The following is a 16,514-nucleotide window of genomic DNA, read 5'->3' on the forward strand; positions in this document are numbered from 1 at the left end:
CGTGGTATTCTGTCCCGTTAAGACACAGAGACAGGCGCCAGAAGATCTCTGCCTGTTTACAAATCGCCTTGGCATCGGAGGTGGGTCATCTGTCACTTTGGGTCCAGGTGTCGACAGTGTAGGACCTTCTTGCAGGTGATTTGCTTGTCGATTGTCTCTGGTTTAGATCATTCTGAAACCAGGAGAAGTTATTAAAGATCGACCTAAATCAAGATAATAAGAGGTAAGCGAGAAATCTGTCTTTTTGAAGTGATCGCATTTGGCATACTGCAGGACATCAAGATATTATTCAGTAAACGCACGTGTACATATATACATATATATATATATATATATATATATATATATATATATATATATATATATATATATATATATATGCATATACATACATACATATATGGTGTATACACAATTGTAAATGTGTATACATAAGGACTTCTGTGTCTTCTGCCAGATCGTATAATTTATCGGAATTGATTGATACCGTAGTGTGTACCCACTATCTGGTCTAGACCACATCTTTATTGGCTACCTGGAAAGACATAAATATTTAAGGTAACTTTTAAACAACAGCTAGAACAAATCAAGTGTTCAAAATGTCCCAAGGTTATGCTTCAAAATGAAAAAGTGTTCTCTATTTTGCTAGAAGAATAAATTTTTAATGGCACTCTTTCTATCCTTTCATCGGATCATGTCAAGATTAGCGAACCCAACATCTCCATGAGAACAGCGAACCCAATGATCCCCAAGTAAAGAATGGCCAACCCTTTCCAGTCCGAACTCCGATTCCACATAAGGGCTAGTACTAAAAGCGGCGAAACAGCGATTCATCTACACTGTTTCGCCGTGTTTATAGTACTAGCCCTTGGGGGGACCAAATGTACTTCGCCTTGTTTAGTACTAGTCCCTGGGGGATCAAAGTCTGGTACCGAAGTGTTCATGTCTAGAACAGCGAACCCGATTATTCCCATGTAAAGAACAACGAACCCAATAATCTTCTTGTAAAGAATAGCGATTCCTGCTGCGAGTGGGCTCGCTAATCTTGACATGATCCCTTTTATCTTGCCGATAAAGTAGATACGAGAAGCGATGTATCACTCTCTTTGAATATCGAAGCGAAATTAAAGAAAATAAAAAGAATGATTTTTTTCACAACTTTGATGGTTTTTTTTTAGATGTATTCGCTTACCATTAGGGTTCACAGACAAACAGAGTGCGTTAGTCTGTGTCTGTGTATTTCAGAAAGGGAGAATGAGACAGAACAATGTCATTCACACCTGTTATTTGAATTCACACCTGTTGTCTTGAGTTCTGTGTTCCTCTCTTGCACACAAGGAAGGCAGTTACTTTCTGTATGAGAGAGATGGGAAAGTGAATAACACAAGGGATTTTCATCTAAGTGGCAAAAAGAAAGTAGTAATTTTTCATCCCAATACATGTCTTTCCATGTGTATGCGCATGGACTTTATCATATCATATAAGAAGTTACTTTTGTATATATGTACGTATATGTATATATATATGTATATATATATATATATATATATATATATATATATATATATATATATATATATATATATATATATATATATATATATATATATATATATATATATATATATATATATATATATATATATCTGACAATGGGGACTGTTAGTCCTGGAAAGCTTGTAACTTTTATTGAATAAATATCTCCGCTAGATACCATCCAGTTTCAATGAGGTCCTGTCAGTAACTGCATTAATGCACAGATAATTAATGTGTGTGAGTGTGTGTCTCATTTACATTACATTCTTGATAATAAAATTACTGCCCCATTCTACTCCCCGGATTATTCAGTGCCCTCCGCGATTATCATTCTTTCATTTTGGCATCGCAGTTTTGCCTCGATTATCATTCAGTTTTCTCCTGGTGAGGAATCGAGACCTTTTCTTCCGCTCTAGCAAAGCAAGTGTGGTAACAGATGTTGTTCGGTTGATAGTGTAATGGTTCGCGTTGGGTTATATTTTGTTTAATTCCTTCGTGTTTATTTCCCCATAAGAAAAAAATTAGATTTCTTGAAGAACATCGACTGTTCATTTCGAATATTTTTCCCCCGTTTCCTCTTTGAGTTTGCTTGAATTCTTTCATAAAACATTGCATATCTCTAAGTGCATTCTTAAGTACATCTTTGATCAGCACATTTGAAATACCTTGACGCTTCAAATACCGTCATCCTTCTTACATGAAACTGAATTCCCTTTATTCTCTTTAATATTTTATCACCTTCATGATGTTTTGCATGGATTCTCGGAATAGAATTTCATTTTATAAACTGATCCACATGAACCGCATTCGAGGATTGTTACAAAAACAACCCATTAGGCAATTTTTAGAGCAATAGTGTGCCATACGCGTATCTGCTTTCACTTTGAGCAGAATGCATTAAAATATAAGGTGTTCTAGAACTCTGTGTCACACTCAAAAGCTGTGATACAATGCATGAACTGAAAGCGGTTGCTATTATACATCGCATTCTGAGTATTCTAGTTGTCCGGAAAATCGATGAAATTATGTTTGGTACATTCTGCGTGATCTTGAGTCAGTGATCAAAGAGTGAACACGGACGCAAACAATTTATTTTGGACGAGATAACGGTTTTTCTTTGAAATACGCTCTGTGATGGGGAATATTGATTAACCTTACGTTTCCTTGCTTACTGATGTGGGAAGCATATTACTTTTTTATACCTGTTCTATTCTTCCCTGTTTATAGAAATTCACGGTGACGATAGCAAGGGTAACTTAAAAAAAGAATAGAGTGCTAAACGTTACCATTTGTACCTTTTCCCAATATCCATTGCAACTTTGACCCTTACTGTCTTATTATTGAAGGACCTTTTTCAGATAAGCAATGTTTGGTTAAGCCTTTAAATGATATTTTGCTTTACTGCCATCAGTCGAGTAAATTTCAAGCTTTCTTCATTAGTGTATGTTATATCATATATTACACTTCTTAATCAACCCAGAGGAGACTATGGTACGTTAATGCCACGCAAGTATTCAACGTCACGCGTCTAGGCTTTCAGGCAGCATAACATAATTCAGAATAATATTCGCATAATAATTATTGCTGTATTCACCTTTCAAAAAACGAGTTTGAACTCACTAGATCCAGTGCGAATCACGCCTCTCGTATCCCTCGATCTCTGAATGGGAAGATAATTCCCAGGACCCACTTATAGCCCTGTGACTCCACACGAGAACTGACAAAGTGACAATGACTGCCAGAACAGGGAGGGGTGAGCCTGACAAGTCCAAGGAATGATGATAAGAGTTCTTTTAATTGTTAGGTTCATTATCTCCGTCGGGGGGAGTGAGTGAGTGAACCCTTCTCTCTGTCAGTCTAAGTTCCCTTATATCTCTCAGCTTAATCCTATTCCTTGAATGGGATCTACTTCCTCGGGTTAGTTTCTTGTTGATTTGGTCAGGTCGTTCCCTTCCACTCGACAGGAGAGCGCCATTCGTAGATCAATAAACAGCAGAAATTAATTCATAGGTCTTACGACTTTTCTGTACCATTTTGGGTGATGTTTACATTTATTATTTTTATTCAAAGAGATAGATTCCATTTCATGGACTATAGTTGACGAAATATTGCTTTTTTCAATTATTGAATGAATCTCAATGCTATTTTGGAATCACTGCTATGGTTCGTTTTTATTTAAAATTTCATTTTACTTGGAGTTACAAAAGACAGAACCAACAACTTATAGTATTTATAGAATACAGGATTCTTAGTTACAGGCGACAGACCTTGAGACAGACTGACTGAAAGAATGTATACATTCAGTCTAGAAGCGATGTAGCCAGAATTAAATACAGGGCCCACTTGAGCCATCCAATTATTTAGCGGAGCATTTTGCCACCTCCATAAAAATTTGTAGCTTCTCAGAGACGTTCCCGGAGTGGATAGCGTTCAGCTCTGTGGAAATCTAATTTTCTCTTCTTCATCTTTTTTTTTTTATTCTTTTCCTCCTTTTATCGTTCTTCTTAAATGACAATGTCTGAACAGCTGGTTCCAATATCGTTCCGTTTTGCTTTCATTTCTTGAGACGCAATATCATTTTCTGAAAGTAATCGGGTGAAAGCGTCGGTGCTTACGAATGAGCAAAAAGGACTTGATACCCAGCCCAGTGATTAATACATACACACACACACACATATATATATATATATATATGTATGTATGTATGTATTTATGTATGTATATATATATATATATATATATATATATATATATATATATATATATATATATATATATATGCATGTGCACGTGTATGTGCGTATGTACAGCAATACGCAGCAACTGAAAAACGTTATTTTTTTTAGTGCCGGATTAAATACTTCTGTTTCTTTTAACCAAGTCTTGAGTATCACCCATACGATTAGTTACGTCTGTTGTGGTTCTTATAATAACTCTCCCCCCCCCCTCTCTCTCTCTCTCTCTCTCGTTAATGTGATATATTGTATGATTTGGTAGGATAGGAATGTAAGATTTAGGCCAAGCGCTGGGACCTATGAGGTTTATTCAGCGCTGAAACGGAAATTGAGAGTAAAGGAGGTTTAAAAGGTGTAACAGGAAGAAAACCTCGCAGTTGCACTATGAAATAATTATTTAAAAAAGGTGGATAGCAAGACGCGGCAAAGAACCTTTAGTAATGCCTACAGTGCACCCTGTGAGGTGCACTGACGGCACTACCCCACTACGGGGTTAAATTTTGTTTTTCTGTTTCGCTTCTATCCTAAGTTATTAGGCATAAACAAACCATATTTGCGACTTTAGTAATTGTTCAGACTCACAACCACATGCAGATATATATATGTATATACATATATGTATATATATATATTATGCATATGTATATATAAGTATGTGTATATATTTATATACAGTAAATACATCTATCTATCTATATATACATGTGTATATATACATAATTTATATGTGTGTGCGTGCGTGTGGGCGCGCGCACAAGCTACCCAAATCACGAACTCTCACTTTCATTATTTCATAATACAAATTTATTGTCAGAAGTAGAACTTCCCAATAAAAAAAAAAGCATTTAAATAATTACTAAGCAAACGAGGATTTTTCCTTGTATTAGCCATAATATTCATGTAAACCTTTGTGAATGAGACCACAGTATTTTTAACTACATATCTATCTATCCTCTGTAACAATTCTGTATCATCCACACGAGAGGACCGGTTATCGATTTTGGCAGGTACCCTTATTTCTTCTTCTTCTTCTCCTTCTTCTTCTTCTTCTTCTTCTTCTTCTTCTTCTTCTTCTTCTTCTTCTTCTTCTTCTTCATTGCTGACCTCAGCATCCCCTGGACCAGACGTCTGCCAAAGATTATATGATCTAGTTATATAACTGTTCCTTCTATTGCGGAATATGTATATGCTCACATGCACTCATGATCATGCATCATATCTATCATTGTATATTTGTTATTATGCATTTCCCTTCCTATTTTGTTTAATTGTTTCCTTCGGTGTCAATTAGCAGGGGTATGTTTGTAGGTATCTTGATAATGTGATGTTTTGAAAATAAAGAAATGCTGTGTCTACCTTCCTGTATCATTGCTTTCTGCTGTCGATACCAAAAAACATTCTAAATCCATTTTTCAAGCCCAAGTTACTCGTAGGAATTATTACTGTACTGAATGTATGTATATTCATATACAACGCATACCAAAAAAGAGTGTTATTTACTTGCTAACAAGTTTTTCAGACTAAAGAATCTCAGAAATGAAAGACAAAACATAGTAAAGTATAGTAAATATCAATGGAAGTCACACATTAACAAAGATAACCAAAAAAATAAGTGATAAGTGGAATACTGTACAATTCAAGGGAAAATCTTTAAACGGACGAAGATAAACAAACAGATGCATACGAATATGAACAGCAGCGGAGAAGGGATTCAGAAAAACGAAGACAAAAGTAATATAAAACAATACAGAAACTACTTAGTACGTGAGTAAAAGTATAGTCGATTCCCCGAGATGTATCTCGGGCATTGAGCGCCGGCCATTATATAAATTACAAATGATTTCCTGCCGTGATATTTTTTTTTATCTGTGGCTCAAACCTTAATCCGGTGAGTGCAAAGTGGTGAAGAACTCTCGGACTTTCCACTGAAAGTGCAATGAAAGAGGCGAAATAGTGCAATGTGACGAGAGATATATATCCAAAGATTGGTTTATTTAAGAATGGAATGATTTTTCTTCTCCACTGTCTCTGTATGCGACAAATCTATTAGATTTTTCAGGCTATGTAAAAGAATTTTCCATACACATATCATATATACTGTATATATATATATATATATATATATATATATATATATATATATATATATATATATATATATACATATAAATATACATATGTATTTATATATATTCTTTTGATTATATATATATGTTATATATACATATATATATATATATATATATATATATATATATATATATATATATATATATATATATATATATAAAAATCTTGTGAGCGATACAGATAAAGATTTGGCTTCATATAAAAGGAGTTGCATTCAAGAAAAAATATTAATTTTAAAAATCAAATGAAATGTGAAGTTATGACATTTTTCGGTAAATTCAAACGTTAAACTTGACCTTGACACATTCGAAATAAAACATTAAATAAAAATACCATACTGAATATTGAGAGTCGTTCAAACATCAAGTATATCCGATCGTACATTAGGTGGCTCTTAGAGAAGGATGAAAAGCGTCTTGATACATTAAATATAAACTAAAAATAGATAAAGCATCGCATTTGAAGACATGATAATAAATGTCTATATGTAATCAACCTAAGCCACGCAACACAGCGGAGGCATTACCCTGAACCCTGATATGAGCCTAATTATCTTAATACTCTAATAGTTACTTACTTTGAAGTGACTGCGGAGCAAAAATGACTTTCCTTGGCATTGCGTGTCAGCTTTTTACTCGAATTTTTGTGTTGTTGCTTTTCCTCGACTCTTTATCACGAGAGAGAGAGAGAGAGAGAGAGAGAGAGAGAGAGAGAGAGAGAGAGAGAGAGAGAGAAACTAGCAAGCACGCACACTATAAGCAACCTCAGCCAAGGCCACTAAGAAGAAATAAAAAAAGAAAATGATGGTACACGTACACCATCATTTAATTTAACAAGAGCAATTTGAAATAAGCCATTTTGTTATGACCTGTTTAGTGATGTGTTCCCCACAAGCCATTTCAAATTTAAGTTGGGAACATGGCGCGTTCATTCCTCGTATAACAAAAATGCATTTTATAACTTTAATCCTATAGATTACATGAACACGGAGATGGTTACATTTCCCTCGGCATTTTACAAGTACTGGCTAAAGATATCAGTAATAGTAGCAGTAGGGACATGCCTCTGAAACGGCTCTTCTCTACGGTTAAAACAGTCGCGCGGCAGCTGTAGAGATACTAAAATCTTAAGAGGATTACTTTAGGTAAGCATCGTTGGAACGGCTCTCCTCGTTGCAGTAATGAGATAGCGGTGGCGTAAGGTTTCAAGGCGACAGAAAAGAATTCATTACTGACGGCTCTCTGTAACTCACACTACTGATTCAGGCCCCAGCCAGCCAGTCAGCTTACTTGCGCTCCTAATAGGGTTATCGTTTTTATTCCACTTATATAGCTGGCTTAGCTGTTAGGTATTCAGCTGCCCGATCAACGATAATTTCATATTTTTGTAGTTGATAAAAATATGGTACTTGTAAGTTAGTTTACGAAGGGGTTTGTTTTCTTCTTTTTCAAAGAGATGTATACGTTTATCTGCTGTTAAACAAGTCTTAATCATTTTACATACACATCCACACATTAATGTAAATCTATTTAGCCGTTTAATTGTATGTATGTATATTCAGGCAGTAGATTTCCCCCTGTGTGTTAATATAGAGGATAAAGTAACTCATGGGAATTTCCCGTGATCCATTTTTGTCTGTGATTGTGTCACAGGTCAATAAAATCGAATACATTCTAGTAAAATATATAGAAAGTTTCGACTTTTTCATCATCCCATGCTCAAACTGAGTAAGATTTCCAGTTCTGAAGTGAGAGAGAGAGAGAGAGAGAGAGAGAGAGAGAGAGAGAGAGAGAGAGAGAGAGAGAGAGAGAGAGAGAGAGAGAGAACATTGTAAAAATATCAGCACATTATCTCCTAGCAACATCTGTGCTTTTAGTTTGTGACATAAAGCCTCTGTGTATTTCATTCATGTACATTTTTAGTAAAAATCAATTTCCCCAATTTGAATCTAAATGCAGTAATGGCTCAGCACTGTCTATTTAAACGGCTTCTGTGTTTCAATAAGCTCTTCGTTCAAGTATGTAATACGAAAGTATCTTAACATGTTCATTTTCAGTTGGGATCATGGAGCCAACAAGCAAATTGGTGCTTTCATTATTAGTTGCGTTAGTACTCGTGACTCATGGCTATGCAATGGACATCCAGAGAGTTTCCAGCAGACGGGATCAAGTTCCAGAGAATGGCCAAGTTTCCAGCAAATACGAAGAGGTTTCCAACGAAGAGAACGAAGTTGCAGAGAATGGTCGAGTTTCCAGCAGACGTGACCAATTTTCCACCGAAGAGAGCAGAGTTCCTGAGATCGATCCAGTTTCCAGCAAACAGTTGCAGGTTTCCAGTAGGCAGGGCCCTGAAGACTTCGATGATGTAGGTAATGTAATAAGAAGCCACTTAAACAGTTTCTTTCCATCTATCAATGCTAAGATGTTTCAGGATCTTGCAACAGGATAGTTTCATGAGGAAACAAATATCAAGTGAGTAAATCATAATCCTAAAAGAAAAAATAATGTTTGTCAATGAAGTGAGGGAAAATATTGAATGTCCTGACCATTTTTCTCGAGCACACGTAGTTGATGATAATTGATGATAATATTTTTTTTCACTTACGTCTGTGTTTCTCAGAGGTATTGGAATTTCAGTGAATTATCTCGGAGCTAGTACTGTTCAGATGACGTTAAATATAACCTATAACTCCTCTTTGATGCTTACAGCCATGGACTTTTCATTCCAATTTTGTTCTGAACATTGGTATCAGGGTATATACATATATGCAAAGGTACAATAATCAACAGAAAGATTGGTGATCACATTTTAAGCTTAATTACTACGTGATTTCCATCTGAGGGCCAATTCATAATGAAGTTAGAATTTGTGTTGACTCAGGAGAATATCATAAAATATTCAACAGTTATGTAAAGAAATATCAAAAGTGTGTCGAAGAAAGAGTGAAGTTGCTATAGCACTTTCTTTGTGCGAAGGCCGATGGAACTGGCGACTAAAGGTACTATTTACTTTAGAAAGAATAGAGAGGAGAAAGAGGAACCTTCAGTGAAGCTCTCGTAGGGAGGTTAGCGCCGTCCCTGTACCTCACGCGGTGCATGTAGGCATCACTTAAGGTTCTTTGCAGCGACCCTTAGGCCCCTAGCTACAACCCCTTTCATTCCCTTCACTGTACCTCCATTCATATTCTCTTTCTTCCGTCATACTTTCAACCTTCTCCTAACAATTGTTTCACAATACAAATGCAAGGTTTTCCTCCTGCTACACCTTTCAAACATTCGCTACTCTCAATTTCCCTTTCAGCATTAAATGACCTCATGGGTTCCAACACTTGGTCTTTGTGCTAAAACTCATATTCCATTATTACACTGAAGCCAATCTGCTTCTCAAACGCAGAGGGATTATGGGAAGAAGAAAAAATGGAAAGAGAAAGAGAGAAATATGAAAATGATAAATATGAAGACTCAGAAGGCGTTGATGTGGTTGCCTGAGAGAAGAAAGGGGTATCTCATTCAGAGTGTGAGCCAAAATAGTACGTATAGAAAATGGCCAATGAAATCACCTTGTCAGGGGCAGAAGCAATATCTAGAGAAGAATGAATTCAGATTAGATTATTAAGCATAACTGTCTCTGATTCAATCATGTAGAGCAGGAATACAAAATAAAAAATCTGAATCTTACAGAAATATTCAAAATAAAAATTTACACATCAAGTCTAAATAATGCTACATATATATATATATATATATATATATATATATATATATATATATATATATATATATATATATATATGTAAGAGCAAAATGGATATTACTCTGCTTTCCTACTGTTGACAATGAAGTACCTTCATAATACTTGTATATCAATAGCAACTGACAGCAAATCATGAATGAGAGGCCGTTTTATGCTTTTGAAAAATATTGCAAAATTGTCAGACACAAAAATCATAAGATGTTAAGAAGATAATTGATCGATAATTACTGTTCTGAGCATCTTTTGGAACGTAACAAGGAAACGATAAAAACTGAAGTAAGAAATGAAAGTAAAAAACAGAAATTCAATTGAAAATGCAAATCGTGAAACGAAAGCCAGTGGATATCTGGATTACCCTAGGTGTTCTGTATATTTGTTTATCCTTATCTTTTTACATTTCTCTATTCCTTTGCTTTTTCTTTTATCATACAAGGACATTAATTCAATAAACAACTGAAAATGTTCCGAGGTTTCTTCGGCGCAATCGAGTTTTCTGTACAGCCGCTACAGCGTATAATCAAGGCCACCGAAAGCAGATCTATCTTTCGGTGGTCTCGGTATAATGCTGTATGAGGCGCGGCCTATGAAACTTTAACCACGGCCCGGTGGTGGCCTGTCCTACATCGTTGCCAGACGCACGATTATGGCTAAATTTAACCTTAAATAAAATAAAAACTACTGAGGCTAGAGGGCTGCAATTGGGTATGTTTGATGATTGGAGGGTGGATGATCAACATACCAATTTGCAGCCCTCTAGCCTCAGCAGTTTTTAAGATCTGAGGGCGGACAGAATAAAGTGCGGACGGACAGACAAAGCCAGCACATTAGTTTTCTTTTGCAGAAAACTAAAACCAAAATATAAAAGCTACATTGATGGTGATAATATTAAAACTGCTAGCTGCTTAACAGCGAGACAAACTCACCCAGAGAGTAAATCTCTCCCTCTTGTAAAGTAAGGAGCAGACCATAAACAGAGCCGTTGAGTGGTGGGCAAGACAAGAAGAAAGAGATGGAGAGAGGCAAAAGAACGACGAAAAAAGATGAAGAGGAGGAAGCTGGAGTAAAGCAAGTACGAAGGAGAAGAAGAAGATGGAGAAATAAAGAAGATGAGTCTGAAAAAAAAAAAACATGAATAGGAAATGTCAGATGAAGACGGGAAACACAAAGAAGAAGAAGAAGAAGAAGAAGAAGAAGAAGAAGAAGAAGTAAAGAAGAGGAGTCTGGAGCAAATAAAAAAAGCATGAAAAGAAACTCAGTCGAAGACGGGAAAAACAAAGAAGAAGAAGAAGAAGAAGAGGCTGGAGAAGAGCTCATCTCAGCGGGAGGCTCCTTATGGGAAACGCGATGCTCAGTGTGTGGGAGGGACGAAGGAAATAGGAACTCCGTGATGTCACAGCACGTCACTGTTGCGTCACTGAGTGGTTCTTGCCCAGTTGCAATCTTCCTCTAACAAAATATTTTACATTCTCTCTTGCAGCCGGTTTGACATGGCGAAGTGGTCATTATATTTTGCAATTTAACCTGGTTTCCTTTGCTCATCTACAGGTATTTTACTGTGGGCAGATACCGATGTTTAATCATTTCTTGTAATATATTAGGATGTAGTTGGTAGAATCCAATTGTCTGTCATAGAATTACTTAGAAGTTGTAATAACGCATGAAAATATGAATGGTAAAATCGTTAATAACTGGAAAAAATGCTTTTAATAATTAAAAAGAATCATATTCGTGGTAGGTCATGCGGATAAAGGTCCTTTTTAAAATGTAATATGCAAATGAGCCTCCCTTTAATAGGGTAATTACCATGTTTATATTTATGAGTGCTGATATACAGAGCGGGTGTGTGTTCGTTCATAAACGCTTTGATGCATACATAATCAAGCCTGTATGTGAGGGTGCAGGTATGTGGGTCTCTCTCTCTCTCTCTCTCTCTCTCTCTCTCTCTCTCTCTCTCTCTCTCTATATATATATATATATATATATATATATATATATATATATATATATATATATATATATATTACTCCATACATACACATATATAGTATATATATAATATGAGTATGTATATATATACATGCATATATATGTATATATATATATATGTGTGTGTGTGTGTGTGTGTGTGTGTGTGTGTGTGCGTGTGTGTGTGTGTGTGTGTGAATGGGTTTATCTGTTTATAGGCAACAGAAAAGGCCTAAATAAATAAAAAAAAATTGACATGCAAATTTCAAGGAGACACTGAATCATTTTTCCTCAATTTGCATTGCATGATTCAGTTTTAAGGATACATCGAAATTTAACCGAATAAAACAAATTAACTGCTTTCATTTGCCTAATTTTACTAGAGATACAAAATATGCAGCGCATGAGAGCAGCACCTGTGTTGGTGCTTCAAATATATCACGCTCTTCCTCTCTTATCACTAACGTACTCGAGCAAATGTATGTATATATATATATATATATATATATATATATATATATATATATATAGAGAGAGAGAGAGAGAGAGAGAGAGAGAGAGAGAGAGAGAGAGAGAGAGAGAGAGAGACCTGTAAAATGTCAAAAGATATAAAAAAAACTTTCAAATGTCAATATGTCAAAATGCAACTCCGAATACCATGAATCTCTTGGTGGGGAGGGGGTCGTTGAATGCTGACGTCACAAATACCACGCTGACCAAACATCCGGTTGTAGTTGAGAGAGAGAGAGAGAGAGAGAAACGCCATCTTCTAGAATCTCTCGAATTCTCTCGTTTCCTCTTTATTCCCGATAGTGATCTAGTCCTTTGGCTTTACGAGGAAAATACGGGAAGGGAGCGAAGCGTAGGAGTGACGGGGTGTGGTCTTTTGAATACGGTTTTACCGTATAGCTTAGCCGGATGCGACTCACATTCTGTCCTTTGACAGAAACCGGATGCGTTGCTCCATTGCTTTATCTGTCCACGTGTCTGTCTGTCTGTCTGTCATTCACGCACCTGTCAAATAAGTCATTGGACTCTAACAGTGTTACAGAAACAGAATCCCCAATGACTTTTAGGTCAGTTTTTTATTTTTTAAATTAAAATAACGCTTTACTTCGCAAAGTGTTCAAGGAATAATATGCTTTTAAAACATTGATAATACCCTTTCAGGCAACATCATAACACTCAGAGGTAAAATGTTACAGAGTTTAAGTTTCAACATTAGAGCGAATACATAGGCATTAATATACTGAAGGCCACATAAAGAAATAAAAAGAATAAAAAAAACTTTTTTATATACATTGTAGACACGCTATATTACACACACACACACACACACACACACACACACACACACACACACACACACATATATATATATATATATATATATATATATATATATATATGTGTGTGTGTGTGTGTGTAAAGTAAAAGTCATATATATATATATATATATATATATATATATATATATATATATATATATATATATATATATATATATATGTAATATACACACACATATATATAAATATACACATATAATCTGTAGAATGTGTTTAATTCATATGTAGAAATCGAATTTTTTATTTCCTTATATGGAATGCCTATGTATTCGCTCTAAGAGATATTTAAAACAATACATTTCACTTTTACACACATACACACACACACACACACACACACACACACACACACACATATATATATATATATATATATATATATATATATATATATATATATATATATATATATATAAATTTCTTCACAAACTTGTATTTCTGAAATAAATTCTACATAAGTAATTCTTGAACACTTTGAAAAATGGAGAACATTTAGCACCCACTCATTACACACGAAAAAGATTTCTTCCAGTAGAGCTATCTGGAGTAGTAAAGCATCGCAATTTTCATCTTTCGGTCACAGGCGTCTTGTGACTTCCGAAAAGAAACTTTCCACTAAGCAAAACTGTTTACGCTGAGCGTCACAAGAATTAGCTCTTTGAAAGATATTTCTTCTTCTTATTCCTCACAGATCTTTACACGGTCATAGGAACGCTGACGAATTCGCATCTCATGCTTCTCGCTTGCGTCTACTTCATCCACAACGTGCTGGTAGCCCCGGTTCTCAGCGGCCGAAGTCTGTCTTCCCTGGAGAACTGGAGTTTTGCTTTGAACCAAGAGCTCCTGGAGCGAGCTTTGAACAGGTACGCACGACAGACTGCTCCGTACAGCGGGGAAAGGGTTTATATTTAATTCAGCTTCAACTGTAAACAGGTGGCTAAGACTATAGGTTGTGGGACGAAAGTATACCCAGTTAAAAAACAGGAAACAGAGCATCATACGTTTCGGTTCTGAGGGGTCAGTGTCTTGCTAAATTAAGATAACATACTGATTTATACAAAAATTGCCAAGAAAGATTATAGACCGAAAATTTCTACATTTGCTTATAGAAAAAGTATCTGCATTCGTACCACGTCATAGAAAATCATCACCAAGATTGGCAAGAAAAATTTTCACGTGCGTGATACCTTTCAAATTAGTTATGAACACAAAGTATTACTTCCACTTGCATGTTACTCCTGCTTCTAGTTTTCTAGGCTGTTCATTAACATCCAGTTATACCAAGGATAGTCTGTATTCGAAAATTTCTCGGTTCTTGAAGAAGAGAAAGTGCTATAAGTCCTTTTATTTTTAGCATCGATCCAGTGGAGTCTGTCTTCTCTTTTATGAGAATCGACGAAGACATCTGCAAGGAACGCACCATCTGCGAACTTCAGAGAGCGTCCTCCAACTATCCTCTGATCAGGGACGCTGTGGAGTACATCAGGTGAGACGGGGTTGTGAAAAATGCTGGAGAGGCTCATAAGAAAAATATACAACTGAAATATATAACTGAATTCCCTTTTATAGGAAGTGTAGTCAGGCACTGACACAATCAGATTCAATGTTTTGTTTACAGGTAAGACGGGGTACATTGTGAAAAATTCTGGAAAGGCTAGTAAGAGAAAAGTATAACAGAATCCACTTTTATATGAAATGTAATCAGTCACTGACATAATCAGAACCAACGTTTCTTTCCAGTCCCTATGTCTGGAGTCTCAGACACTACAAAGGAGCCCAAGAAGCTGGAGCTGCCCTGGAGGACTGTGCCCTTCTCTTTGCCGAGTGCCCATATTCCATCTTCCAGTGACAAGTGGAATCTCTACAACAGGAATGCCACAGCTGTACAGATGTTTTAATTTAATGTGCTGTTCTATAATCTTAGTGAGAAGTGCCCACAACTGTTTAGATTTATGATTGCACTTGTTTATTCTTTGAAGATAATTAAAAGTCATTATTGATAAAGGTCATATTAATTAAAGATAGTGGTCTTTCGACCAAAGGTATTTGTTACACAAAAAGGGTTAAACAAATACGGTAAAAAGGTCAGTATGAGTAAAACTGTAGATTAGTGTGTTCAAGGTGGTTTGATCTTGTAGGAAGAATGGGGAACGACAGGTTCATGAAATGCTTATATCTTGCCGCTTATTAGCCTTCTGTGTAGGTTGAGGGATGAATATGGCAGTGACTGGCCTGTTTTGTCGTGCAATTGAGACTTCAAAAGCTCAAGCAAAGATGCAATGCAATACTACCCTAATACAATTCTCCTTGCATTTTAATAATTTGCTTAAATTTTTATCTATCTATTGATTTGTTAATTCATTTTTTCTTTTTTAACAAGTGAGATCTCTTCTTTCTGTGTTTCCCTTTACCTTCCGTTACTTCTTTCTAATGAACACCATATTCTCTGGGAGCTTGAATTTCAAGTCAATGGCCCCTATGGGCTTGTTCCATATGAATTGGGTTCATCTTCAAATAATAATAATAATAATAATAATAATAATAATAATAATAATAATAATAATTTCTTATCTCTGAATCATTTCTACAGCGACAGAGGTGACACAACAGGTGTTCTTGTGTAAAATATCTTTGAATGATAAATGTTTACATAGATGGCTCTTACGCCCTGTGCTCAAGGTTCCCATTCATTCAGTGACTCAGTTTTTATTTGTTTGTGGTGTTGTGATGGACATAGTATTGTTAAATGAGCAACAGCCATTATAATTGCTGGTAAACCTCCTGCTCTGGATTAAGATATTACAGAAAGGGCAACTGTCATCATCTAGAGAGACTGTCACTTCTTGCCTAATATAAAAAGAGTTATGCAGAAATACAAACTTCTATCCAACTATTCAGAAAGACAGATTTTTGTTATCATTTTCATTAGGAAAAGCATTTCCTTGTTTTTTTCTTATTAGGAAACTTAGAGAGAACAGCTTTCAAAATATTCTTTATAATTCGAAATATTAAGGAAATTCAGTAGTATGCTTTCCATATCTGTTGT

The 16,514-nt window shown here is 35.6% G+C and overlaps 1 protein-coding gene and 2 long non-coding RNA genes across 4 annotated transcripts; 1 reads left to right on the forward strand and 2 right to left on the reverse strand.

Annotated features, from left to right (window-relative positions):
- Positions 1–33: 33 nt before the first annotated feature.
- LOC136848607 (uncharacterized) lies at positions 34–4,215 on the reverse strand. Of its 2 annotated transcripts, none has more exons than XR_010856060.1 (4): positions 3,157–4,215; positions 1,193–1,353; positions 397–535; positions 34–172 (listed from the first exon to the last, which is right to left on the reverse strand). It is a non-coding gene; the product is annotated as an uncharacterized lncRNA (long non-coding RNA). The 2 variants fall into 2 exon arrangements; XR_010856061.1 differs by having other exon boundaries at positions 3,131–4,215.
- Positions 85–15,860, forward strand: LOC136848606 (uncharacterized). The gene is made up of 5 exons (XM_067120976.1): positions 85–223; positions 8,458–8,769; positions 14,160–14,331; positions 14,823–14,954; positions 15,209–15,860. The coding sequence occupies exons 2-5, from the start codon at positions 8,466–8,468 to the stop codon at positions 15,315–15,317; spliced, it is 717 nt and encodes a 238-aa protein (XP_066977077.1). The 5' UTR covers positions 85–223; positions 8,458–8,465; the 3' UTR covers positions 15,318–15,860.
- LOC136848422 (uncharacterized) lies at positions 4,832–7,671 on the reverse strand. Its single transcript, XR_010856014.1, has 2 exons — positions 7,541–7,671; positions 4,832–5,399 (listed from the first exon to the last, which is right to left on the reverse strand). It is a non-coding gene; the product is annotated as an uncharacterized lncRNA (long non-coding RNA).
- Positions 15,861–16,514: the final 654 nt, after the last annotated feature.

This window comes from Macrobrachium rosenbergii, chromosome 19 (assembly GCF_040412425.1).
Source record: "Macrobrachium rosenbergii isolate ZJJX-2024 chromosome 19, ASM4041242v1, whole genome shotgun sequence".
NCBI lineage: Eukaryota > Metazoa > Arthropoda > Malacostraca > Decapoda > Palaemonidae > Macrobrachium > Macrobrachium rosenbergii.

Coding starts and splice junctions, on each gene's coding strand:
- LOC136848606 (XM_067120976.1), top strand. CDS start 8,466: ATGGAGCCAACAAGCAAATTGGTGCTTTCATTATTAGTTGCGTTAGTA. Junction 14,332..14,822: donor CTGGAGCGAGCTTTGAACAG/GTACGCACGACA, acceptor TTTTATTTTTAG/CATCGATCCAGTGGAGTCTG. Junction 14,955..15,208: donor GACGCTGTGGAGTACATCAG/GTGAGACGGGGT, acceptor GTTTCTTTCCAG/TCCCTATGTCTGGAGTCTCA.